Below are 27965 nucleotides of genomic sequence, written 5' to 3' on the forward strand. Positions count from 1 at the left end.
GCTTGCCCTACTAAAAACTGATATGCAGAAAATACACAAGCAGCTGTTGATGGGAGGACAGAATAAATTCAATTTTTATCCATTCCATGTTTACTTTTTCTCACTTCATCAGATGCAGAGTAATATAAACAATATTCAAAAAAGACCCATTTTCAATTATTTCTATGCTGTTATTATATTAGAGCTATTCTCCACTGGAAAAACTGATTTTTTCTTAGGTCTTCAAACTGTGAAATGTATTTATAGCCCTGACTTTATTTTTAGAAATGCTCAAATCACTAAGTGCAAACACATATGACTACATTTTCACACTCAGTTATCAGGGAAAAGTTCTAGAATATTTTGAGAACTCAACACCTTATGATATCAGTGGTCTTTGTGGGTATAATTCGTTGTCTACCATATTCAAGCATATTGAAAATTTCTTACAAAAAAAAAGAGTGGTGAAACCAAATAAGTGTGCCAAGCAACTTTCACTCTCAGAGAGGTGTGAGGCGCTCATCCTCTGTCGAGAAGCCATCGTTAATGTGCCCTTCCTTTGTGTCCAAGGGATCACAGGGGATGCCATTTTCAATTGTGATTATGTTTTCACACTTGTCTTCTGCATCATCCACTCCAGGCGGTCCTTTGTTTTTCCTAAAAACACATAAAAAAAGTGAGTGGGATCTAGGATGAGAAAGCTTTGGCTGATAATGGTCTTGTTTACAAACGTGAGAACAGAAAGGGGCACAGGAAACTAAGAATGCTGAAATAATTGAGGGTGTGCACTTTCGAAGACCATAACAGTTGATAAAGTAAAAAGACTACCAAGATAAGAACTCTGCATTAATGATATAAACATACTAATTAGAACAAGTAGTCTTATTTAAAACACTAGAATAAATTTATAGAAATAGGTATATTAATGTATGTATACACATATGAATTCATTTTCACATAACTTCATACAGACAAGTTGCACAAAGGAACTTGAAGAAATATATGGTGCATTGGCAAGTTTTAAAAAATTAGCTCTGAGCAAACTTTGTAACAAATGGAATTTCAAGCAGCAATAAATTCCTCTCATGGAATTTGACAGAGTAATATTTCATAAATGCTGAGTGAAACTCAAATTAATGCCATATTAGAAGGCCAATTCACATAACTTTGAAGAAAAAAATTGCTACAAACTAACTTTACTCATTACCAAACAGTTGTGTTAATTGGTAAGTCAGGGTTTGGAATTCATGAAACACTTTGTTAATTACATTAGAGCTCACATCTGCAACTCCACGTCATTCCAGTTCTACATGCCAGAGTTAAGTGTTGGATTTTCTGATGTTCTGATATTCCCAATTCAGATCCTTAATGTTTCTTCAGCATATGGAAAGCTGTAACACTGGAGGCTTGAGATACTGCTCAACAGTTAAGAGAACTGCTGCTCTTGCAGAGGAGCTGGGTTGGGTTCCCAGCACCCACGTGGCAGTTCACAACAACCTATAGCTCCAGTTCTACGGAATCTGATGCCCTCTTTTTGCCCCCATGAGCACCAGACATGCACACACAATACACATACATATATGCAGGCAAAAACACTCATACACGTAAGATAAAAATGAAAACGTTTTTTAGAATAAGAAGAAGCTATAATAAGCTTTTCCTGCAGTTTGTGAAAGACTAAGACTAGCTACTTGTGCTAGTGGGAAGAGAAGTCGGTGCCTCCAGGTTGCCTGGGAGTAGGATTCCTCAAGGCTTTTCTCACGTTAGTTGGTACACCAATCTTGGAGGCATCATGAAGGCATGATGTGAGTGGCTTGAGACACCAGTTTTGCCAGCAGGATTCTCTTGTAGCAGGAATCTGTTGACCTTCAAAGAGTCAGATCTATACTATAGGGATCCCCTGGCTAGGATGTTGAAAAGTACTGTGATTATCATGAGGGACTCCCCACAATGGTGAGAGAAACTCTGGTGAGTCTCTGACAGATGAGGAGGTGGTGAAGATTCCTTGATGATGATCAAGATGAGATTTCTTGAAAAGCCCTACAGGAGGGTCAACTTAAATGTGCTTTAAGGAATATTAGGTACACAAAAGGGGGGAGAAAAGAAAGCTCTTCTTTACAGAAGAATTCTAGCTAATAAAGAAAGGGTAATGGAATGCCACCACTGCTATAATAATCGATTCTGCTGAGGCTTGTCAATGGAAACTAAACAGTTGATTAACTGATGATTGGATACACATAGTCTCAAAATATCCTCATAATCAATGTATGAGATACAAAAGACACTTGTATTTTGCCAAAGGTTAAGTCTGTTGAACACTACCCATAGTTAGACAAACTGACAAGTGCCTTCAGATGAATACTGAGAAGATCCAAAATGTTGTTTTTTTGTATTCTAACCCCCCTAAATTTTTCCATCTGAAACTCTTAATCAGAAAAACACAAATTTAAAGATATTTTATAAAAACAATTGTCATGGACTCACTCAAAGGTAGGCATTGAACTCAGGGGATAGACAAATCATTCCTGTATCCATCCAGTGTAGAAAAATAACTGAGTGGATAGATAGCAAAGTATTAGATGGATGGATGGATGGATGGATGGATGGATGGATGGATGGATGGATGATTGAACAAATGGATGAGTAGATGCACAAACTAAAGTTGTAGACAGAGCTATGCAAATATTAATCCAATATAGATGCTGAATGTTGTTAGTCCAAATCCCCCTAAAATCATTCTTTGGGTTTGGGGTGAATAACAACTTTCTACAACACTAGATTTTAAACAGTCAAAGTTTACTCTGAATTATATGAGTCCATATGACAAAAATCTTGCCAGCATGGTGGTTCGCATCATTAAATATCAGTACTCAGGAGGCAGAGACAAATGATATCTATGAATTCAAGGCCAGCCTGGACTACATACTGAGGTTGAGGTCAGCCTGGGCCTACATCTTGTTTAGCATGACCTTAGGTTGTTCAGAGTCTTGGTGCTGCTGGGCTTCATAAACTGCGGTGTCAGGAACTTGCTACTTGGTAGACATGATAAGAAGCTCAAAGGTTATCTGACAATTTTACAGCACTGTCACATTTCATAGTGTGTGCCATAATAAACTGATTCAGTGCCCATGAGTTGCTCTTACTAAAGATAATAAAACTTAACTGTCTTTCTGGATTATTCTGATTTGATGTTTTGCTAAAAACGTGAGTTCTTTTCCCCAGAAAATAGAATTGAATATTAGTGACTTCCACTGCCCCTGCAACATCAGATGATCCTTGAAAGGTATTAGAAAAAAAAACTATGATAAAACTACCTTCTAGGAGCTTTGAAAGTGGTTATCCCCTATAAATTCAGGGAGAAGAGGGTCAAAAAAGATGACACAAGAACTCTCAGGAGGCCCTCAAGGCTACAATGTGTCACGGACCAGAACATGCTCTGTTCTGAGATAGAGAAGTAAAAGCCAGAAAGTATTCATGTCTCTCTTCAAACAAAATAGGGCCCAAGAGCTGAGTCCCAAGAATGGCCAGGAAAACAGCAAAAGATCGACTAAATACATTTTTAAACAGGACAGATCTAATTATTGGCATGCCTAGTGATCCATCTAAACTATGTCTCAGGGAAATGTCATTGTTACTGGGATGACTTAGTTGATATTGCAGTTTGGTGAGGTCAACAGGCTTTGGGATTAAGCTTCTCTGGCAACTTTCTAATCATGTGCACAGTAGGCAAGTTCTTTAGTATTAGTCAACACCAGGAATAATAATGGGGCTAAGAATCTCCTTCATGGCATGAGTCACACTAGATACCGTCTATGCAGGATTTTATTTAATTCTTACTACAACCTAGTACAGATTTTCTTATTATTCTTGTTTTTTAGATGAGGAGAACTGGGTTTCAAATGTATGTACTAACTTTTCTTTTAGAATGGAACATGATCCATGAAAGGAGCTGGTGGAGAACTCTATTTTAGATGCACCAGGCTCTATCCAAAACTCACTAATTACTACTGCACGTGTATTTTTTATTTCTTTATTGATCAGTCATTCTATGATAGGAGCTTTCGTACACATCACAGAAGACACGAACACAGATAATGCAGATGGGCCCTGCCTACAAGGCAATCATTGTCTTGTTCTTAGTAATGCAGCAAGGCCAAGGACTTAAGACATAGAACCCGAGCTAATGTTCACACCCGAGCAGAGTCATTACTAAAGTTGCTTGGTTTGTTTCTAGTTACTCTTCTTTTCCTGTAAGCTCAGTAGCAAATCAGAGTGTATTTGGATTTCTATAAATCCTCCTCCTTCTTGTAAAAAGCTGCAATCTTCGCAATAGTTTCAGATATTACAGTTTCACATTCAGGCTGGGCTTTGGTGGTGCCCACCTTTAATGCTAACAGAGGCAGACAGATCTCTGTGAGTCCAAGGCCAGCCTGCTCTACAGAGTAAGTTCCAGGACAGCCAGAGCTACATAGTGAAACCCTGTCTCAAATAAATAAATAAATAAATAAATAAATAAATAAATAAATAAATAAACAAACAAACAAACAAAAATTTCACATTCTTATCAATTGTATTACAAATAAAAGTGTAAATCAAATGAGAAATTTCCATGCTAATTGTTTTCCCTTGCTGTGTTTAGAAATGTACATATCTAAGAGGGCCTCAGAAGGCCCCACTCCCTCCCGGAGGATTTGCACACAGTTAAGGGTTGCTAGGGGAGGGAGAAATAATTTCCTCAATGCTGGTGCTCCTGTAAATAACCCATCACCCATACTCCTGTAAGCAACACCAGTGAAACTCATTGGGTTACCATCCCCCACACAAAAAAGGACATCAAAGCAAAGGGGGAACTAGTTGTAAGATATTAGATCCTTATTTTAGGTGGGAAAACTGGGACAAATGGAAATTAGGTGACTTGATCAAGTTTACATACGTAAGGGACACAGCTAGTGGTTTACCTAGTTTGAACTCTAGCCCACCCAACCCAGCAGTACTGAATGGTCAGCATAACGCTGTCATTAACAAAACTAACAGAAAGATTAAAGCCTTGCTTGAAACATTCCTCAATAGTAAGTCTAAGTGTGCATCCATCTTGGATGACTTTAGCTTGCCTCTCCATGGAAGCAGAACGGGAGCTTAAATGACCACATAGTCCCTTCAGGTCTTCTCAGTTTATGATTTTAGAACACAACTGTGTTCATTACTATTTAACATGCATGGATTTATTAAACATTTATTTTTTTAAAAGCTTTTACTACATTTTAGTGTGTGGGGGGGGGGGTGTGGGGGGGGTGCGTGCCGTGGCATGAGTGTGGAGGTCAGAGGACAACTTTCAGGAGTCTGTTCTCTTCTTCGGCCATGTGGGTCCCAGGGATCAAACTCAGGACATTTAGCTTTACCTGCTCAGTCTTCTCTGCTGGTCCAAGCTGAACATTTCATTAGCTTTCTTCTTCAAGGCTACAAAAAACAAGCCCTACCTTTTCTATGATTAGAACAAGTTTTCAGATCAGACAAGGTCACCCATACCTGTAATCTCAGTTTATGGGAGGTAAAAACAGGATGATCAGTTCAAGGTCATCCTCTGCTATATTAATTCTAGACCAGCCTGGGCTACATGAGAGCCTGCCTCAAGAAAATGGACAGGCTTTCCCCACTTCAAACCATACCCTTTCTTCATCCTTGAAGCAATATTTTGCCAGAGAAAAATCATCCCAGGTAGTATCAAACAAACAATTTCCCCCCAGGAGGTCATCATAATTGTTCTGACTGTATCTGACAATTGTTGATGCTTTCCAGGTTTACACAAAAGATTTGTCCATTTTTCCAGTTGGGATGTGAAGTGAATTTGTGAAGGCAGAGTTGTAACAACAGCTCACTTTTCCCAGGCAACAGATTATGATGCTACGCAGCCAATTATTATATTACTGCAGAATCTGTTTGGAAGGAAATAGCTGATCCCAACACAAACTAGCTGAAAGACAAGCAAATGGCAAGATAATAAAATAATAGTAACAGCTAACACTTGCTGAGCCCTCGATGTATGCCAGGTACCACTTTGAGCACTCTCCTGTACTAAAGTCCTTTATCCTATCAAGTTAATTATTTCCAGCACACTTAGCTTATCGGTTGAGAAAAGGTAGCTACATGCAGCCAGCAAAAGTATATTTAACCAGAATGACTCTGGGACCACAAAGCCATATTCTCCTCCCAAACTCAGTTTCTCTGCCTCCTTGTTTGTACTTGCATATAGATAATGGGTTCGCTGTGAGAGCATAATCTAAGGGATCAATACTTTGAACCTAAGCAGTTTATCTCCTGAATCCATTCTTTTAAATCTATGTTATATCCTCCTAGTAAGGAAATTGAGAACCAAGCAAATGACGTCAATTTGCAAAGGATTCAAATCATTTGATACCACAGAAGTATACCATCTCAGAATGAACACAAAACTATAAAGTACTAAACATCGATTCTCAAATTGCAAGAGAATGTGTCTTGATACTCTAAAACCCAAAAACAAATGCATGCCCCATAGTAAGGAAGTTGGCATTTCATGTCATGATCACCCAGAAAAATCAAGCAAGTACCACTTGATTCTAATCTTTGGGCACTGTTTAAAGCATAGACATACATAACATTTGTACCATAGTGTTTCTTTTATCATTTGTGGGGAAAATGGAAATATTTGAAACTGAAAATGCTTCTGTTAGTAACTATAGGGAAACACAAAGGAAAAGTAGTAAATGTGGGGAGAGGCATTTTATTCAACACATACTTGATCAAACATACCCTACATGTCCCAGCTGTATATCAATCTTTTCGAAAACCTGTCATTTTAGAATGTATGTCCCCACGAGGGCCATTCACAGAATTTTTGTCTCTGTATTAGAAAGGAAGGATTAGACAGGTTTTGACAGGTTTAGTGAAGAATTGAAGTTGGGGCCTGGAGAGATGTCTCAGCTTTTAAGAACGTGTACTGCTTGAACAGGGGACTGGAGTTTGATCCCCAGCACCGCACCAGGTGGTTCACAACCACTTATAACCCCAGCTTCAGGGGGAGCTAACATTTCTGGACTCTTCAGGCTTCTGCACTCTTGAGCACACACACACACACACACACACACACACACACACACACACACACACGCATAATTTACAATCATAAAAATATTTTTAAGTCGATGAAGTTCCATTTTCCTCTTGAATTAGAGATACGCTACATCAGTAACTGTCACTGATCTGAAATTCTGTTTTGAAGCAATATCCATAACTTAGACACTATAGCTTGTCTTACTGAATGCAAGAAAATGAACTCAAGAAGTGGGACCCTATATGTAAGCTGGTAAATTGAACATTTGAAAATTAATAAATTAGAACAACCTGGATGATATCAAAATGTATCTCCTTCAAATACTCTAATTTAGTGACTCTGAGTCAGTCACAGAAACTGTACTTTAAACAAATGTTCCAAGTCATTCTGATTCAGGGAGTTGGTTCAAAAGCCACAAGCAACAGGATTGTTTACAAAAACACACACAAGGGTCCCATATCCATTAGTAGAAGAGAAGACTGGCACAGCCAGAACATCTGGAACAGGAGTTTGGACTACAGGCCCTGGGCCAACAAAGGTAGGGAGTCCTTGAAACATCTGTGCAACTATGGGCATTTGCACTCAGATTACTACCAAAAGATGAACTCTGCCTACCCAAAAATTGTGCTTTTCTCTGTGTACCCAGCTTACAGATTTACATCACAGAATTTCATACTGCCGGGAGTCATCTGAGAGGATAAGCTCACTTAAGGATTTGCCTTTATCAGGTTTGCCTGTGGATATTCATGTCTGCGATGACTGTTTTGATTATTAATTCATGTGGGAAGGCTCAGCACACTCTGGTCAGCACCATTCCTCAGGCAGGTGGTTCTGGGCTGTATAAGAAAGATAGCTACTGGGCAGTGGTGGTGCACGCCTTTAATCCCAGTACTTAGGAGGCAGAGGCAGGTGGATCTCTGCGATTTTGAAGCCAGCCTGGTCTACAGAGTGAATTCTAGGACAGCCAAGGCTACACAAATAAACCCTGACTCAGAAAAAAAAAGCTAGCTAAGCATGAGCCTTTGAAAGAGGCAGAGTATGAGCCAGCAAGCAACGTTCCTCCGTGGTTCCTGCCTGTGAGTTTCTGCCCTGACTTCTTTCAATGACAGATTATAATCTGAAAGAAGAAATAAACCCTTTCCTCCTCTATGTTGCTTTTGGTCAGTGTTCTGTCCTTAGCAACAGAAAGGAAACTAGAACACAGATATTAAACTCAAGTCTGGATACAAGGCAGTCAGTCATACAGCATACAATAGAGGAAAACCAGTAGGGTGCCTTATTGGGTAAAGGTGCTTGTTATGCAAGCCTGACGACCTGAGGACCTGAGTTTGATCCCTGAGGCCCATGTATAGGGGTAAGGAGAAAACTGACAGCATAAAGTTGTCCTCTCTGACACACACACACACACACACACACACACACACACACACACGAGAGAGAGAGAGAGAGAGAGAGAGAGAGAGAGAGAGAGAGAGAGAGAGAGAGAGAGAAATATCCAATAGTAAAGAGGATAGACTGGAATAAAGGAAGTTAGTGATGGAAGGAGTCTCATTAAATAAGAGACATTGAAGTCTAAAAACATCAAAAGATAAAAATTATAATAGTTCTTTTGTAAGTGATGACTTTGTAAGTTTTAGACATTACTTGAAAACACAAAAAGAGTCCTTGGAGCACTCCCTCTAAACATCATACCTTCGTCGTTGCCGTATTCCTGATAGAACCAGTAGTGCAATTGCCACTATGACAATGCAAAATATCACACCAAATACAATAATCCAGACGGGCACAGACGGATCCGTGGGGGGTGCAAGAGTGGAGGGGATTTTTAAAAATTCCAGAGTATGATCATCCAAAAAGAAGGCGCTATTGATGCGGTTCCTGTTCATTCTAAAAGGCAATAATAATTTTAAAAAACAAATGAAGTAAGACAGAAATAAAAACATTAGAAACAAAGTACAGGCCCATCTCTCCACTGATATAAATCATGACCTTGGAGCTCTGCACCCCCCCTCAAGTTTACTTCTTGAGAGATATCACCTAGATTTGAATGAATAACAGAACTCTATTTAAGGTGGCTTACATAAATACCAGACATTTCTTTAAATTAAACTATTTTTAAAAGTGCTCCTGTATGACTACACACAATGGCCATTTGGCAGTCCAAAAGTCTAAAGGCATATGAAGGCAAATGTGTTTGTTTTCCTAGGGGAAGGGAAATCTACATATTGAGTGCACTAACAGTCAGGTTGGTAGTGAAGATTTCTTTAGCTGAAAAAAAAAGGTTCATTTCTATCTGGAATTTGCAAAACTAGTTGAAGAGAGTTCTTGGAGCCACTTTATTCATTCATTCATTCATTCATTCATTCATTTATTTTGTTTGTTTGTTTGTTTGTTTGTTTGTTTAATGTGTGTGGCAGGGAGGCTGAGTGTATTTATGTGCACCACATGTATGCAGGAGACCTCAGAGATCAGATGAGGGCATCAGATTCCCTGGAACTGGAGTTATAAATGCTTCTGATCTGCCATATGAGATTTGGGAACCACATTCGGGTCCTCTGCAAGAACATTAAGTGCTTTTAACCACTGAGCCATTTCTCCAACCCCTTGGAGATATTTTATGGCCTTTACTGAATGTTCCTTTTACACAAGCAAACTTCATCTATACTTAAGAGTATCCCTGACAAATAGAAAACAGAACATGAGACTTGAGTGAAATAAAATTTCTCAATAGCTACATTTTTGTTGTTATTATTTTGCTTTGAGACAGGGTCTCATTATATAGCCCTTGCTGGCCCAGAGCTCACTATGGTCACTATAGACCATGCTGGCATTGAACTCACAGAGATCCATCTGCCTCTACATCCCTAGTGCTAGGATTAAAGACATGTGCCATCAAGCCCAGCTCTAATAGCTGTTTTGTTTTGTTAAGTGTAAGGAAATAGGAAGAGAAACTGTAATAATTGTATATATCCCCACATATTGAATAAAACATAATTTCAACACATCAATATTTGGTTGATTTCGATTTTGTTTAATACAATTTGATATTTGGTGTGTTTTTTACATTGTGTTCACCCCATTTTGGACTAGCTATAACTCAAATGTTTGGTAGGCATATTTAGCTGGCAGCTTCAGGACTGGGCAATCCTGGACTAAAGCAGTGGCTTGAGAATCTCTGCAGATCCACAGCAGGCCATCCGGAAAGATCGCCATCAGAAACTATGCTGAGGGCTGAGGCTGTCACTCAGTGGTACATCACCACTTAGTGTGTGCAAAGCTGAGTTCCAACCCAACACCACAGAAACTCACAAATCTATGCTCTGCCATGGCCATTCATAGATATGAAAGAGAACTCCAGTAGCAAAGTGGCAATTTAAATGTAATTTTAGCAAACAATAGAATGCTTCCTTTTTTAATAATCTAATCTTTTAAAATCTTTGTGTGTGTTGAAAGAGAGAGAGAATGTGTGTGTGTGTGTGTGTGTGTGTGTGTGTGTGTGTGTGTGTGTGTGTGTGTGTGTGTGTGTTTCAGACGTGAGTGTCTCAGGTGCACCCGGAGGTTATTGAGAACATCCTCCGATGTTAGTCCTCACCATCTTCTTTGAAACAGGGTCACTTGGTTGTTTGCCACAAGAACTGCCAGGCCAGCTGCCCCATGAGCTTCCCTAGATTCTCTTGCGTCTGCCTCCCATCTTGATAGAGGAACCCTAGCATGACTGACATGGGCCACTGTGCTGGTTTCATGTTGATTCTGGAGATCCAAATTCAGGTACTCTTGCTTCATGGCAAGTGCTTTATTTGCTGAACCATCTCCCCAACTCTTGTAATCCAATCTTGATTAAGTATGAGAATGCAAACTTTTTCCCAAAATAATGAACATCATTGCTACGCTATGATCAGAAGGAAAGTGAAGTTTCTCTGCACCCTCATTCCATCTCCCTGCTTGATTAACCCTTTGCTGCTATCTTGGTCCACACCAGGAACATACTCTGTCACCTCTCAGGTAGATTGGAAGCTGTAGTCAGGTACAAATAATATCACCGCCACCACTGGAAATCTTCCCTAGGAATCAGGTACCTTAGATCTTTTATAGCCAAAACCTGGGATGAATTAGTCCAGTCTTCACAATAGAGCTATAACAGACACTTTAGAACTGGTTGTTCATGTCCACACCTCATTCCATACATGTGACTACTCTAGGGCAGATTTTTAAATTACCATAAAGATGGCAACAAGTAGAATGAATGATTTTAGTATGTCATATGCATGTATAAAATGTACAGTGAAACACATTACTTTGTACAATTAATATATGCTAATAAGGATTAAGTCAATTTTTAAAAATCACTAGAGATATGATAGCAACATATTTGGGTTTGGCTCTTCATTCTTTCTTAGTTAAGATTTAGACAAGAGTTTCTAAATCACAGCGCAACTGACATTTGAGGTCAAGTAATTTTTTGAGGGAGGTGCTGTCCTGTACATAGCAGGGTGCATAGCAACATCCCTAGCTTTTGCCTGCTTAGTATGGGTGGTGCCTCCTTCTCCTCCAGTTGTGACAAGAAAAATGTGTCCAAACATTGCCAACCATTTGTTTCCTTGGAGGCAAATTGCTACTGGATGAAAATTACTCATCTCCACTAATCTCTGATGAAAAGGAACTGGATGGAACACTCAACTCTTTAATCAATGCATCATGTATGGAGTGGAGTGATAGTTCTTCAGTATATATGAAAACAGTTGAGCTCATCAGTGAGTTGATGGATCAGTAGACAGCATATGTGGAGATGATTACCTTATGGCCGACTGTACTTCAGCTGCAGGAAGAGTACGATTTTTGGAAGGGTCTGTGACAACAAACCAGAATGATACCCTCTGGGTTACATTGCAAAGCAGGACATGGGAAATTCTGCAGAGATGGGGGAAATATGTTACAAGAATATCATCACAAATAGCAGGAAACTATTCACATTCTGATGTAATTAACATTTCGTGAGGGATCTTAGATGTGTGTGAGAAGTCATTTCTACCATTGGAAAGAATGTCTTAAGAAGATAAAACTTCACCAGGCGGTGGTGGTGCATTCCTTTGATCCCAGCACTCAGGAGGCAGAGGTAGGTGGATATCTGAGTTCAAGAACAGAATGAATTCCAGGACAGCTAGGGCTACACAGAGAGACCCTTTCTCAGAATAAAAAAAAAAAGAAGGAGGAGGAGGAGGAGGAGGAGGAGGAGGAGGAGGAGGAGGAGGAGGAGGAGGAACAGAAGAAGAAGAAGAAGAAGAAGAAGAAGAAGAAGAAGAAGAAGAAGAAGAAGAAGAAGAAGAAGAAATTTCACTTTCTGAATGGATTTAAAGAAGCACATGCCTAGTACTGCAAATCTGGCCAAGAACCCATGGCTAGGGAGCTCACAAGCCCCAGGGGTGAAGCTACTATTATTATTTTGCTAAATGGACACAGTACCAACTGCTCTCTAAAGTTGTGTCCGTATAACCATAGATGAGTGCAGCTCTCAGACCTCATCAGAGAAGTTTCTTTGTGCAATGGATGACTGTTGATGCAGAAACTCACAATTGATGAAGTTACAGAGAATAAATGCCAGTGGAAGGCCTAGCCACAAGGGGGACATATATATCACCTTCAACCCAGGGCTCAGTGACTATAGAGGAAGAGGGGGCAGAAAGACTGCAAGAGCCAGAAGTAAGGGAGGACGTGTGGACATGGTAGGACTACTGTACCCATGAACTCATGATAGTATGTTTGCCTGCACATGAGTGCACAAGATTGAGCCAATCACCCTTCTAGCACAGAGCAGGGAGGAGCTCACAAGGCCCTACCCCTAACTGAAGAGCTATTGACAAGTTGATGGCTTTGGGGGGGGGTCAGTTTTCTTTAAGGCCTTGGTAAGTTGATTGCACAGCAGTGGGGGTCTTCACACCCATGAGTGTACAGGCTACACAGACTGGACTCGGACTTTTTTTTTTTTTTGGTTTTTGAGACAGGGTTTCTCTGTGTAGCTTTGGAGCCTTTCCTGGAACTCACTCTGTAGACCAGGCTGGCCTCGAACTCACAGAGATCATCCTGCCTCTGCCTCCTGAGTGCTGGGATTAAAGGCGTGTGCCACCACTGCCCAGGTTAAAGAGGGATTCTGTGAGACACTAAGCTGAAGGGTTGGGGGCTAAGGGCAGAGGTTCAAAGTGGACCCTTTGCCAGTCAAAGAGCAGTGGCCTGGTATCAGCTAGCTCAGGTATGACCTATGCAGGTCCTAACAGTATAGGGTTATTTGTGGCCTTTATAAGCTAAGCCAATAGTTCTCAACATGTGGATTGTGACCTCTTTGGGGGTTTGAATGATCCTTTCTGGTCACATATCAGATATCCTACATACCAGATATTCACATTACTACTCATAGGAGTAGCAAAACCACAGTTAAAAACGAAAATAATGTTATGGTTGGGGGGGGTCACTACAACATGAGGAACTGTATTAAAGAGTCACAGCATTAGGAAGGTTGAGAACCACTGATCTAAACAGAAGCAGCCTCTGATGACATTGTGTCTGTGGTCATGGACCTGGCCAGTCAAATAGGCAGAGGATGTCTGGCCTCCTTCGTGTTTTGCTTGTGCCCTAAGCCCAACCAAGTTCCTCCTGTCCTGTGTGCTTTGCTGGCCAAGTCCTCAGATTGGGGAGGGAGACTACCCTCTCAAAAGCTCCCAAATCACCCACCTCCCTCCTGAGATGGTCAACTGAGTAGGCACCTGCTCAGGCACCTGGACACAAAGCCAGGTGGGCAGAGGGTCTTGCAGTGGCACTTTGTCAGAAAGCAGGGACCCCCTCCCCCAGGCCCAGATGTGACTTCTGCGATCAGGACTTCTGATTCAAGGTCCACTTGCCCCAGCTTCACAGAACACTCAGAAAGCCACTCCCTCTGCTCCAAGTCCAAGCCATGGGCCCCAGAGGCTGCAGTTTCACCAGAGGACCAATTGTGCTTGCCTTATGAGAAGGAAGCAGAGCCCCAAGACCAGGCCATCTGCCTTCACTCCTGTCACCAGAAATAGAGGGGCCTGACCTTTCCTGCCTTAGGCTGAGGCTTCTGTACAGAAACCCTGCTTCAGGACAAACATCTCTGTGAGCCTTCTTTCAGCCTTCACTCGGCTGTCCAACCAGCTGCACATCCAGGATACCTTCTTCTCAGAGCTTCTACTGGACAGCTAAAAGCAGATTCAGTGTTGCCAGGGGCCTGGAGACCTAAAGAGGGCCACTGTTCCCTGAGTACACCCACCCCAGTAGCCTCCTCGGCCTAAGAGAGAGTTACTGTCCTGCCTCTTCACACTCGAGGCCCCAGCCCTTGTATCCTACTGACCCTTTCCTAACTCTCGGGTTGATGGGTCTCACAGGTAACCTTCCCTTGCCCCGAGGAGCCCATTGTGAAGATTTGCTGGTATCAAAACCTTACCTTTTCCCCACCAACCCACTCTTTCCACCTGCCTGAGACCGAACACCCAGTGTGCCCACTTTATGGAATTAAGTGTTTGTTTTTCTAGAGTAATGAGAGTTTAATTATACTTGAGTTTATCATCTTTTTTGAGATTATCATTTCTTTCTCTTCAGGACACACCATGGTTTATGCTGGTGGCACTGTTGAGGCTTGGGGCCAGATTATATATTATACCTTCTGGGAAGCAGCATCCTTGGGCTCTCAAGCAGTAGGCGACAGTAGTGACAAGCAACAGTGTCCCCAGGCATTTCAATAATCATTGGGGTAAGAAGTCAAAAACAAATAGATAGATAGTAAATAGATAGTTGTAAATAGATAAATGATAAATGGATAGATAGATAGATAGATAGATAGATAGATAGATAGATAGATAGATAGATAGTGAAGCCCTGGCTGAGAACCACAAACCAATTCTGACCTCTACTGGCAAGAAACTGTCAAGCTTAGTATTCTAAAATATGCGGCTCTATATAATAAGTAACAAAGATACAAGTATGACCAAAATGAAGTAAGGCATCCTTGCTAAAAAAAAATATTTCAGCCGGGTGGTGGTGGTGCATGCCTTTAATCCCAGCACTCGGGAGGCAGAGGCAGGCGGATCTCTGTGAGTTCGAGGCCAGCCTGGTCTACAGAGTGAGTTCCAGGAAAGGCTCCAAAGCTACACAGAGAAACCCTGTCTTGAAAAAATAAAAACAAAAACAAAATATATTTCTATTTTAGGGAGGTGAAGAGTAAGGAAATGAAGTTCTACCTTTTCTTTACTTTTTTTTTTTGCAGGCTGTATTAGGTTGGGGATAATTTCTGTTATTTGGTCTCACTAATAATCAAAACATGTAAATGGTTTAAATGAGCTACATTAAATTTTTCAAATTGCTAAACATTTTTAAAAGATGTGTTTAAATTTTATTTATGTGTCTGTATGAATGTATGTATGCACCTGTGAACAGGTTCCTTTGAAGGCCAAAAGATGGTGTCCAATCACCTGGAACTGGAGTTTCAGGCGCTTGTGAGCTGCTGGGAAAACTAATTCAGGTCCTCCGGAAGAGTGGAAAATGCTCATAACTGCTGAATCATCTCTCCAGCCCCCTCCCCAAATTCAAATTTAAATAATGCCAAGGACTGGCAAGAAATGAAATCCCAAGAAGCCAATGGATCAAGCCACTCGGGGTCATTAATTGGAAGTATTTTCTAGACGACAGAAATTCTTCCCTGTGCACACACAATAAACAGGGACACTGATGAGGAAGTCTTTGTAGCACTCTTCACTGAAGCAGAGAGTTGGAACAATGGAAATGTCTATCAATAAAGAGGAATGGATAAAATAAATGTGACATGTGCTATCAAAGGAATATTATCCCATATACTACTAGAAAGAAAGAACTCAGCACAATCAAGCCAGATAATTCTGTTATGGGGAAAGTATAATTCTGTTATGGGGAAAGGGTGCACATTCTCTTAGCAACAAATTTGGTCTCTACTCAGCCTCCAGTTTTGATGATCAAAAATGTTTCCAGATACTGCAAAACAACCTCTGAAGGCCAAAATAATCACTTGGTAGAAACCACTGAAGTAAGAACTGCATATTTTTAACAAAAGGATAGGGGTTAGAGAAAAGGTTCAGTGGTTAAGGGCTCTTGCAGCTCTTCCAAAGACCTGGAGATCAGTTCCGAGTCATCAGGCAGCTCATAGCCACCTATGACTCCGACTCCAAGGAATCTGGCGCCCTCTTCTGGCCACTGAGAGCACACACACATACAGATAAATAAAAATAAATCTTTTTTTTTTTTTTTTTTTTTTTTTAAGATGCAGTGGTGGTGCATGCCTTCTTTAATCCCCAGCACTTGGGAGACAGAGGCAGGTGGATCTCTGAGTTTGAGGCCAGTCTAGTCTACAGAGTGAGTTCCAGGAAAGCCAGGACTAACTTGTTATGTTTATGTTCTGCTCCTGTAACCCCACCTATTTTGCCCATCAAATCCCCATTTGGAAATCCCCTACCCCTGAGCTATAACAGCCTTGTCTTCCTCACATCCAATGCTGACCTCTGGAACCCCACCTTGGGGGTAGGCAGCCCGTGTATGTGAATTTTTTTTTTAAAAAAAAGCTTGCTTTAATTAATTTGGCCATGATGATTTGGGTCAATGGTCTTTCTCCTCCCATCTTTCTCCTCCCATGCACATCCTGGTGCCCGTGGAGGTCAGAAGAGGGCATCAGGTTCCCTGGAACTGGAGTTATGGATAGTTGTGAATCACCATGTGGGTGCTGGGAACCGAACCTGGGTCCTCTACAAGAGCAGTAAGTGCTCTTAACCACTGAGTCATGTCTCCAGCCCTTGACTAATGATTTTTATCGGTGAATTATATTAACATCTACATGAATGGCTTCTTTCAGCAACTCACTAAAAAGAAGCCACAAATGTTCTCTCTGTCTCCTTAAATGTATGAGATGCTGGCCTGAAAGCAATTCTCTGCAAATTGGCTCCATAGCTACTTCTCACCAATGAGGCCAAACCGAGCCGACGGGTGGTAAGAATTTAGGCTCTTGTTTCTGAAAGTCAAGACTAAAAGAGAGCTGGGCTGCAAGCATGAGACAGGTAATCCCCTTACCTTTCCATGGATACAAGAACACATTGTTCCTTTTTAGGTCACAAGACTTATCCTTGGAGAGTTAAGTAGAGCAAGAAATTCATTACAAGCTCTATGCTACTTAGAAAGAGAAAGCAGTGCCTGCACCAGACTTCTACCTATACTGCTAAAAGTGAGAGATTATCCTAGGAGCCTTGTTTGTGTAATATGTAGTCAAATGTCCGTTTGCCTGAAAACAACTTAGAACACTTTGGAATTCCTGTTGCAGTAAATCTGGCTTAATGATATTGGAAACAGAGGCAGAACCTGTGCCTCAGTCAAGCCCAAACACCTCTCCTTAATAAACCAGTTAATTAAAAGTGGAAAGCAGAAAGAGGATTTAGTTAACATGACCACACTGGAAAAGAGACAAAGAGATCCAGGGAAACCCCAAAGTCCATCTTGGGGGCCCTAAAGTGAGACCAAAGTTTAAATAGGGGGTCAAGGATATGCGCATCTAACAGTCTCTGTCAAGGTGTGGTCCTGTCTATTCTTGGCCCAGCCTTGTCTGGGCTTCAGTCTCATCCTCTAAGGTGGTCTGACAAATAGTTAAATCTGTGTGAAATCTCTTTCCAGAAGACAAGTTCCCCTCGGCTGGTGCCTTTTCCTTCTCCCAACATGAGATTCCTATGGAAATTCCCATTCCTTTTCCTTTTTTGTTTTTGGTTTTGGTTTTGGTTTGGTTTGGTTTTTCGGGACAGTGTTTCTCTGTGTAGCCCTAGCTATCCTAGAACTCTCTCTCTCTAGACCAGGCTGGCCTTGAACTCACAGAAATTCTCCTGCCTCTGCCGCCTGGGAATGATGGGATTCCACCAACACCCACAGCCCAAAATTCCCATTTCTTGAGTGTGGGGACATTTTTTTTCAATAGTCAGGTAGTCAAATTGAGAGGCACAGGTTATCTCTTGAGACTCTCATTATCTCTGTTAGACAGCAGGCTTTCAGGACAAATGAAGAAAAACGTGTCCTTTGGCCTTCACAGAAAAACCTTCATTCGTCTAGTTTTACACTTTGGGAAATTTACGATGAGCAATGAAACTTCTTTATAGCCTGGGTGTCCGTTGAAAACTGAATCACCTTTCAAATAAACTAGATATGATATGCACAAACCACCGTAATGTCCCAGGTTCTAAAGGAAAACTTTCTGAAGGCAAATTCCTCAGATCCTGAAATGTTGCATAGCTCATCACTTTTGCCCAAGAACAGAAGCGTTTGGTTGAACAAAGTCATGAACCAGATGAAATGTAGGCACGTGGGGGAAATCACGGCGCCAGGACACAGTAAAGTACAGAACTTGCTGACGAGGAGAGTTAGTAAACAAGAGACACTCAACTTAGCACTGTGAGATGTTAAGAGCTTTCTTTCCTTTTGAACTTCTGGAATGCGATCACCTTGCTTTCATTTAGATCTATTTTTATTTTTAATTGCCTGTGTGTGCCTCTGTCTGTGTGATTGTTGCTCACAGGTGTGCAGGTGCCCCCCCCCCCCAGAGTCCAGAAGAGAGCATCAGATCCTCTAGAGCAGGAGTTAAGGAAGTTGTGGCTGCCCTATGTGGGCGCTGGGAACTGAATTGATGTATTCTGCAAGAACAGTATATACTTTCACTGCTGGGCCCTCTATCCATCTCCCTTACTTTTATTTTTAAAAATTGTAATGCTAGGGAAAATGGCAGGGAAGTAATGATGGATGGATATGATCAAAATACAGTGTAAAAATGTGTGAAATTTTCAAAGAATAAATTTAAAATGTCATTAAATATATCTCCTTTATAATTTGATAAAGCATGAAGAGAATTTAGGGCAAAATTTTGTTTTTCTCTACACTTTCTTTTTTAAAAAACCTTTTGTGAATGTATTATTTTCAAGCATACATGTGTGGGAATTGGGGAGCCAGCTTAGTTGTTAAAGTGCCTGCCACACGATCATGAGAACCTGAGTTCAGGTCTCCAGCACCCATGGCAAAGTGATGGCATGTGTCTGTAACTCTAGTGCCGAGAGAACGCAAGAGGCAGGGAGACAAGTGGATCTTGGAGCATGCTGGCCAGTCTAGCCAACCCTTGGGCTCCAGGCTCAGTGAGAGATCCTGTGTCAAGAGAGGAAGATACCTGACCCCAGATTCCACACACACGTACACACTGAGACAGGGTTTCACTATGTAGTCCCGGTTGACCTGGAACTCCTTATATAGACCAGGCTGGCCTCAAACTCACAGAGACCGTCTGCCTCTGCCTTTGGAATACTGGGATTAAAGGTGTGTGCCATTATGCCCAGCTTCCTTTTCTTTTTTTATACTCACATCAGATATTGGAAACCTGAGAGAAGTCAACTGATAGGAGTCTTCTTCTCCAGGCTCTGATTTATTGCAGAAGTTGTAATCTTTAGTAAAGCAGTTGAGGGATGAGGATAAAAGGACTAGTTGGAGGCTATTTAATCCCCAGACAAATCTTCTTCCTCATCTTAAAAAGTTCTGAAATAAAGTCAGAAGGGAATGGTGCATGCCTGTAATTCCAGTACTCAGGAGACTGGGAGAGAAGGATCAGAAGTTCAAGACCATCTTCAGCTACATAATGAATTCAAGGCCAGCCTGAACCGTATGAGACCCTGTCTGAAAACAACGACAAGAAAAATCCTGAAATGAAATAAGCTAACCATCGCTGTCTTTGGTAGTGCTGAACTGAAACAGGTGAAATCACATGCTTGGGCAATGCATAAGCTACTTAGCAGGCTCTAAAATGTGGTGCCTTCCAATCTAAATGCTCCTTCATTGCACACAGCAGGCACAGCCTGACAGTTCTACGAGGAAGCTGCACCAGGGAAGCCCGGTGGAAGCAGACAGGGCAAGCTTGCGCCCCGAGCAATGAGAGCCCAGGCTCAGATACTCCATCCAGCTCACCAGTCACTTCGCCTCTCAACTGGAGACAACTGAGGCAAGGAGCAGAGAGCCGCTGGGAGTGGTACCCTAATCCCAAAGAGAAAAGGGAAGAAGCACTATAAACAGAAACAGTTCCTCCAGAAGAACAGGGAAACAAGTGTAAAACTATGAAAACTGCCCAGGCAGGGTGGTAAGCACCTTTAATCCCAGAGAGCCATTGCAGACACAGATCTCTGTGAGTTCCAGGCTAGCTTGGTCTACCTACATAGCTACACGGACATAGGACAGCCAGGGCTATATCATGAGACACTGTCTCAAAAAAAAAAAACCTATTAATAGTTTATACTAAGTATTTTGAAGAAAATTAACAAGATAGTCTGATATATACCAATGTGGGGATAGTCTATCCATGTTTAGATTACTTTTTAAAGGAGAATAGTTTTCTTTGATATTACCTAGCTCTCTGCAAGAAAAATTATATGTGTACACAAGAAATGTATAAAGCTTATGCCATAAAGACATACAACTAGAATTTTGGTCATGGTCATTGATAGTCAGATCACCTGTTGAACAAAGGGAATGTGACATAAACTACAAGCTGTGCTCCATTGCAAAAAGTTCTTTTAAATGTTCCATAAAAATGCAGGTCCCAGGCTGGGTGTGGCGCCTCATGCCTATTACCCCAGTACTTGCATGGCTGAGGCAGAAGGATTACCACAAGTTCCATACTGGCCCAGGCTCCACAGCAAGTTCCAGGCCAAGCAAGATTACATGAAAAGTCTTGAAGCAAAGCAAGGGCTGGAGAAATGGTTCAATGGGTTGAAGATGCTTGCCGCCAAACCTGAGGTTCTGAATTCGACCCCCCTGAACCCACACAGTAGGAGAGAATCCACTCCCACAAGATGTCCTCTGGCTTCCACTTGCACGCCATGATGCACACACACACACACACACACACACACACACACACACACACACACACACACACAAAATAAATAGATAGATAGATAGATAGATAGATAGATAGATAGATAGATAGATAGATAGATAGATAGATAATGAAGAAATAAACAGAAATACTGGTCCCTTAAATCTGGGGGTTACTAAGTTATTTTCAAGGTGGAAATTTGAAATAATGCATTATCTCAAACTTGAGATGTCATGCTGCTGTTGGCTTACTCTGTTGTTTCTCTGTTGGGAACTTTTCTCATGGAGAATGCCACCATTGCTCTGAAGAGATATTCTTCATCTGTGTCCCAGACATACTGAAAGAAAAAGGGGGAAAACGTCTACGTGAATGGGGGGAGAACGAACTGCCCATTTGGTGGTGTGTCACATCACCCTCCTTCTTGTTTTCTTTCTCTCCACCCTCCATATATTTCTCATGCACTGGAGATCATGGCAACTCACATTCTTGGACATTCTACAATTCCAAGTTCGGTGTGTTTTCCCTTGCCCTCTTTTCTTGACCCTACAATGCCACTAATCTATCGACAAACTTGATATTTCTACAACTCATCCTGGTATGTCATGAGAACATTGTTAGGATTTGGGTTCATACTGAGATGGAAGAACTCTTTTATCAGTACTGATCTTGCCCTCTTATGATGGTAAGGAAGGGACTATAGGTAAAACTAGATAACCCTAAACAACAGCAGACAATGTATCCCCTGGTTTACCTTCTCTAGACAAGAAAGATATATTCTTTTTTCCTAAATGCCTTCATAATGTCTGTATACCTTGTATTCTTTTTAAATTTTTAATTTAATTTTATTTGTGTGGGTGCATGTGTGGTGTATGTGTATGCATGTTTGTGTTTGTGTACACATGTATGCAGGTACACTTGCCCATACATGCAAATAAGGCCAGAGGTTGTAGATGTTGAGTGTCTTCCTTTATTGTCTCCACATTTTTTGTTTGTTTTTAGATAAAGTCTCGATATGTAGCCCTGGCTGGCCTGGAACTAGACATGGAGACCAGGCTGGTCTCCAACTCAGAAATGTGCCTACCTTTGCCTCCCAGGTGCTGGAACTAAAAACACCTGGCTCCACCTTACTTTGAGACATGGTCTCTCCCTCTGAACCTGGAGCTTTCCACTTTGTCTACTGCCTGGCTAGAAAACCCAAGGGCCTCCTGTCTTTGTCCCCAGCCCCAGCCCTAAGTTATAGCCATCTACCACAGCACTAAGCTTTTTTGTGGGGCTGCTGGGGATCTGAACTCAGGTCTTCATGGTGGCACGGTAGGTTCTTTACTCACTGAGCCATCTCCCTAGTCCCCTAAGTTAAACAGTAGCATTGAAACTTTCTTCATTCGCTTCTACTTTACCCCTTCCTTTCAGTCCTGTCTAACATCGCTGCAATAAAATGCCATCAGGAAGAAAGCTTAGTCTCTTCTTATGTCACATGCAAACACTAAGTGTTGCATTTGAATGTGAACCTCAGACATTACCTGAAATAATCTTTCAGTCTGGTTTTCCTTTTTCTGAAATAGGGTCTCACTATATTGCCCAGGCTGGTTTTGAACTCCTAGACTTAAGCAACCTACTCACCCCAACCTCCTAAGTGCTGGAACTATAGATGTATATCATCCTGCCCAGCTACCTTCCTTCAGTCTTTTAAAAATATTTGTATTACATTTGTGTTTATTTACTTCAGATGTGTTTTTGTGCACATGCACACATAGTCAGATCATTTGGGGTAATTTGGGATAATTTGGGCATCAGTTCTCTCCTTCTACCATGTGGGTGGGTTCTGAGGATTAAATTCTGGTTATTTGGTTGATGGCAAGTGCCTTTACCAACTGAGCCATCTTACTGGCCCCTCCTTCAATATTTTAAAGTGAACTTGAAAAAAAAAATTATCTGAGAAGTTTGTATAAGAGTGTGATGTGTTTTAATTAAATCTACCCCTTCTTCCTTCCAACTCCCAAAATAGCCTCATTTTTCGCTACTTCATATTAACTTTTTCTTTTAGATTATACTCTGAAAGTTTATAAAGTATTAACTATTTCAGGGCATAGATCTTCTGTTTTTTCTTTTTGGTTTTTTGAGGCAGGGTTTCTCTGTGTAACAGCGCTGGCTGTCCTGGAACTCACTCTGTAGACCAGGTTGGCCTCAAACTCACAGATTCACCTGCCTCTGTCTCCTGGGTGCTGAGATCAAAAGTGTGCGCCACCACCACCCGGCAATAGATCTTACTTTTAATGATATATGTTAATAAAATAATTGAGCACAAAATATAAATTAAAAGCTGGTCCACTTAAAATAGCAGACAAACATTACTCCGGGCTAGGGAAATAGCTTGGTTGGTAGAATGCTTGCCTTGCATTCATGAGGTCCTGGATTTGATCCCTGGCTCACAAAAACAAAACAGCAAAACAACAGAAAGCCTGTCCCCTTGCAGAGTGGTGGCACAGGCTCACAATGACCTTAGGACCCAGGAGGGAGAGCTAGGAGAATCGCTGTATGCTCAAGGGCAGCCTGGTCTACATAAAGAGTTCCCAAACTGCATATTGAGACTTACTCTAATAAAAATTATACACATAAGGCTAGAGAGGTGATGGTTCAGCAGATAAGAGTACATACTGTTATTCCAGAGGACCTGAGTTCAGTTCCCAGCACCCAGATCAGCTGATTCATAATCACCTGTAATTCCAGGCTCTGGGGGATCTGACACCCTCTTCTGATCTCCATGGACACCCATACACAAACACACACACACACACACACACACACACACACACACACACACACACAGAGAGAGAGAGAGAGAGAGAGAGAGAGAGAGAGAGAGAGAGAGAGAGAGAGAAACACAGATAAAGAAAACTAAATCTTGATTTTTAAAAAATAAGTATACATACACATTACATGTGTATATAATTTTACATACAAGATTACAAATGTGTATGCATTTGATTACAAATGTGTATGCATTTATACACCATACATAGGAAGCCTTGTTGTGAGAATGTGGGGAAGGGGAAGGAGCCTGCTCACCTATAAATAAGAATGCCTGTGTACCAAACAAAGATGAAGATGCTAGCCAGAACTTGCCAGAGCATGGCTTTAAATTACATTTTGGATCTTGGAGAGGATGCCTTAGTGTCTCCTATAAGTGAGCATGAGCTCTGTCAGCAGGAGCATAGTTGAGGTCACGGAGTAAAGCTCCCAGCTACTGAGATCAGGAAGGGACTAACTAGTGTTACTTTGTATTGGGTATTAAACCCACGGAACCAACCCGAGTGGAGGAAAAGGCTAAAAGCCTGTGTCACCCTCATATCGCATTTCTACTACACCTTTCAAAGTGTTTCAGAGACGCTTTCCCGGCAAGGCAAGCAACACATGATAGTAATCAGAAAAAAAACATACAACTGAAGAAAGGAGAAGGAAAGAGTAATTAAGAGTTCCAGTCCCGACTTAATGCCCAGAGACCAAAAGAGCACTCGAAAGAGACATGGACAAGAAGGCTCGTGGCACTTCCTGTGCCTGTTGTCCAGACACTTGGCACATGGACACCAAAGTATATGAAACTGATGTATCGTTAGAGTCCACTTGTGACTTCATACACTACATGTGCATCTTAGCTGCATGTATTTACCTGTCATCTCAGGCTCCTTGCTGCCTCCTCTCAGTAGCAGTTACACCAAGGCCATAAGTCCCCTGGCTCACTCTACTTTCTGCCTACATCTAAGGACACCGAAACCTCACATTTTAGTGGAATGACTAAAAGTAACAAGAAAGTCACAAAACAAGGCTTGTTGTTTAATTACAAATTCACGATGTCCTACCCTCAAATTACCTGCTCACCTCTTAGAGTTCCCCTTAAGTTCTTTATCTCAAGACAATTGTCTGTCCCAAGATTGCCTCAAACTCCCTACACCCCTCCCCCCAATCAAACACTTTCCCTGCTACCTTGGCTCTCCCTGGATGCCTTGGGTTTTATAGTCCCTGCAAGCCTGAGAGCTGAAGACTGAACCTGGGGCCTTTCACTTGCTTGGCCAAGCACTCTACCGCTGAGCTAAATCCCCAACCCCTGGTTTTGTAATTTAGAGATAATGTCTCAGCTTGTCAATTTAAACTCCCTCCTCTTCCTCAAACAAAGAAACAAAACTTCCACCCCCACCACACATCCCAGCCACTTCCTCTCCTCAAGTGCCAGACATTTCTCTCCTGATAATGGCTAATCCCCACAGCTAGGGAAGCTAGGAATGCTTCTCTTCCCCCTCCCTTCTTGGGCTTCTCAGGCTTGAAACAACATCAGCTTCTTCTGTGTACTCAACTGGGGCCTGTGTACTCAACTGTGTACTCAAGTCCAGCTGGGGCCTGTCCACTGCCTTTACTCATGCTCAACTTGTTCCCACTAAAGCAGCGGTGAAAACCTATGGCTCTGCTTCATCTTCCGACTGCTGGCTCTCCCCCACCTTTCGCAGCCAGAATCTCTCTTTCTTTTGACACAGGCTCTCATGTATCCCAAGTTCACCGTGTAATCAAGAATGACCCTGAACTTCTGGTCCTTCCTCCTCCACCTCCTGAGTGCTACCAGGCCTGGTGTATGGCCGGGAGGGGGGGGGGGGGACGACACGACTTAGAGATGGAACCCAGGGCCTCACACATGCTAGGCAAGCACTCTACCATCTGAAGTACAACCCCAGCTTCCTGCCCTAGCAAAAGTTCGTAGAGAAGTTACCTGTACTTTTCTGCATGTTTATCCCCAAAGTACCCTGCTTATTTTAACTCCTCTAATATCTGACTTTCAGTTCCAGCACTTTACAAAAACAGCTCTCTCTAAATTCCTCATCGACCTTCATATTGCTTCACACAATGAGCTAGGCCTCTCAACAGCATTTGATGCTTTAAATGGTTCCTCTGTCTTAAAACAACCCCCCATCCCCCGGCCTTCCCCCACTCCCGCGGCCATAGCACCTATTTCCCACATAGTCCCTTTTTCTCAAGGTCCTTAAACGCTGTGTTCTTCCTCACAGCTTCAGTTCCAGATATCGGCCTCTCAACCTTCATGCTCACTGTGCTCCTTCTTGTGATAATTGCTATGTTCATACGTGGTGGCCCTCTGCCATTCCTTCTCTCCCCTCATGTCTGCTCATGGTTACTTTAGACATTGCAGAAGTATCTGGTACTGAGGTCCCTGCTAAGGCCAGAACCCCTGTATATCTCTCCTTCCTATACTACTTCTCAAGACAGCACATTGCATTTGGCTTACTGAGAATTTAATGGACAAGTTATTCTCTCACTATTACAAGCTCCGCAGGGCACAGAGAAGCCCAGTGTTAGCTGCCATTGCATCCCCAGCATCCAGCCAACTCTAAGGATCCTGGGATAAGAAATCTTATACACTGGTAGGGAGCGGAGTCTCTGCAGTCAAACTAAACTGTCTGGATTTGAATCTCACTCCTGCCATTTACTGGCTTGAGATTGCCAAAGGGTCACATATGTCTTTGGGCCCGTGTTTTCTCACTCATCCCATGAGAATGAGCATACCTGTACTCAAGAGGGTAAGGGCTCAATAAGCTGGTAGGAGTCAAGCACTTAGAAGAGTCCCCACTAGAAAGTCAAACAATGTCTTAATAAATGTTTGTTATCATAACAACTGTTACTTATCAGATGAATAATGAAAAATAAGGCAACTGATTGGTCAGCAAATGGAATACCTCTGAATTCCTTTAGCAATCTGGGTTTTGTTTGTAGTATGATGCATTAATATCACCTACTAGTTTAAAATAAAATGCAGACCACACTGGGAAACTGGCACTAGAATTAGACAATACCATCTTCTTAATTCAATGACCTTTATTATTCTTCTACCCCCACAAGGCTCTGTGAGGATTTTTAACTTCTATGATTTCATAAGCACAATTTCCATACTGTCACCTTCACAGCTGGGAAGAATGGAAGCTTTGCATAGAACTGGAAAATTTTGTACTGTGGAATATTTTGATGTTGGTAGCACCAGTCTTTCTTTTTGATGACCAGAAAACAGGCTGATAACATTTAAATACCTACAACAGTGAAGAGCAGACTCATCCTGGACATACACACCTTCATCAGACCGGACAGACCCCTTTGCTCCATGTTACTGGATTAACACCCACAACAGTGAAGAGCAGACTCATCCTGGACATACACACCTTCATCAGACCAGACAGACCCCTTTGCTCCATGTTACTGGATTGAGAGGTTCAAGTTTTCAAAACTGTTTTATGCAACACAATTTTTTCCCACCTATTTTCAATCACTCACTACTGATCAAGTACTATAAGCAAACCCGTTCCACCAGTGAGTCCCATTTTACTATAATCTAGCTTTGGGAAAAGATCAGACTTGAAGACTCAAGATAAGGTCACTATACAGAGAAGCCATTTATTTGAGAAAGCCTGACACTATTAGAAAAACAGAATCTGAAATAAACCAGCGGGTGTTCCACTTACGGCTTTATCTCCAAGAGCGCTTCTGATGCTAAGTCTTACTTTAAAGGCATTTTCTGCATCTGCCAGAGGAGGGGGGGGACAATAAAGAGCAGTAATTAGGATAAACTGAGAAAACAGCCTGATAAATCCTAATTTTAATACAGCCCAGATGAACATAACAAAGAACTACAATTGATCTGCCCCAGTACCCCTGCAATGAAAATCATATTAAATCATTTACATGTTTCTTTCAATTCCTAAGATTCATAGGTTCAACTTTCAATCCACAGGTCTGCAGACTTAGAAAAAAAAATCTTTTTGTTGTTGTTGTTTTTGGTTGTTTTTCACTCGATGACTCCACAAGCATTTAGGAAACTTATAATTTATTTTTTAAGTTTCAAGACTACGTACCTGGATGACAGAGTTCAGCATGAATAGCGGTCACCAGGAATAAGAGTGGCCACAGCATTCTTGCAGAGTCGAAAACAGA

At 41.7% G+C, this 27965-nt stretch overlaps 1 protein-coding gene across 1 annotated transcript; it reads right to left on the reverse strand.

The window, feature by feature from the left end:
* Cltrn (collectrin, amino acid transport regulator) lies at nucleotides 1-27944 on the reverse strand. Its single transcript, XM_052743872.1, has 6 exons — nucleotides 27887-27944; nucleotides 27497-27555; nucleotides 21236-21321; nucleotides 11864-11977; nucleotides 8762-8956; nucleotides 1-636 (listed from the first exon to the last, which is right to left on the reverse strand). The coding sequence occupies exons 1-6, from the start codon at nucleotides 27942-27944 to the stop codon at nucleotides 480-482; spliced, it is 669 nt and encodes a 222-aa protein (XP_052599832.1). The 3' UTR covers nucleotides 1-479.
* Between the last annotated feature and the right edge of the window lie 21 nt (nucleotides 27945-27965).

The sequence above is a fragment of the Peromyscus californicus genome, unplaced genomic scaffold (assembly GCF_007827085.1).
Source record: "Peromyscus californicus insignis strain IS unplaced genomic scaffold, ASM782708v3 Scaffold_10__1_contigs__length_136768540, whole genome shotgun sequence".
NCBI classification, from domain to species: Eukaryota; Metazoa; Chordata; class Mammalia; order Rodentia; family Cricetidae; genus Peromyscus; species Peromyscus californicus.

Excerpts from the sequence above, each read along its gene's own strand:
- Cltrn (XM_052743872.1), bottom strand. The coding sequence starts at position 27,944 with ATGCTGTGGCCACTCTTATTCCTGGTGACCGCTATTCATGCTGAACTC. Across the intron at positions 21,322-27,496 it reads GCGCTCTTGGAGATAAAGCC|TATGTCTGGGACACAGATGA; the intron begins GTAAGTGGAACA and ends TTTTTCTTTCAG. Across the intron at positions 11,978-21,235 it reads CCCAACAGAGAAACAACAGA|AATTTCCCATGTCCTGCTTT; the intron begins GTAAGCCAACAG and ends CCATCTCTGCAG.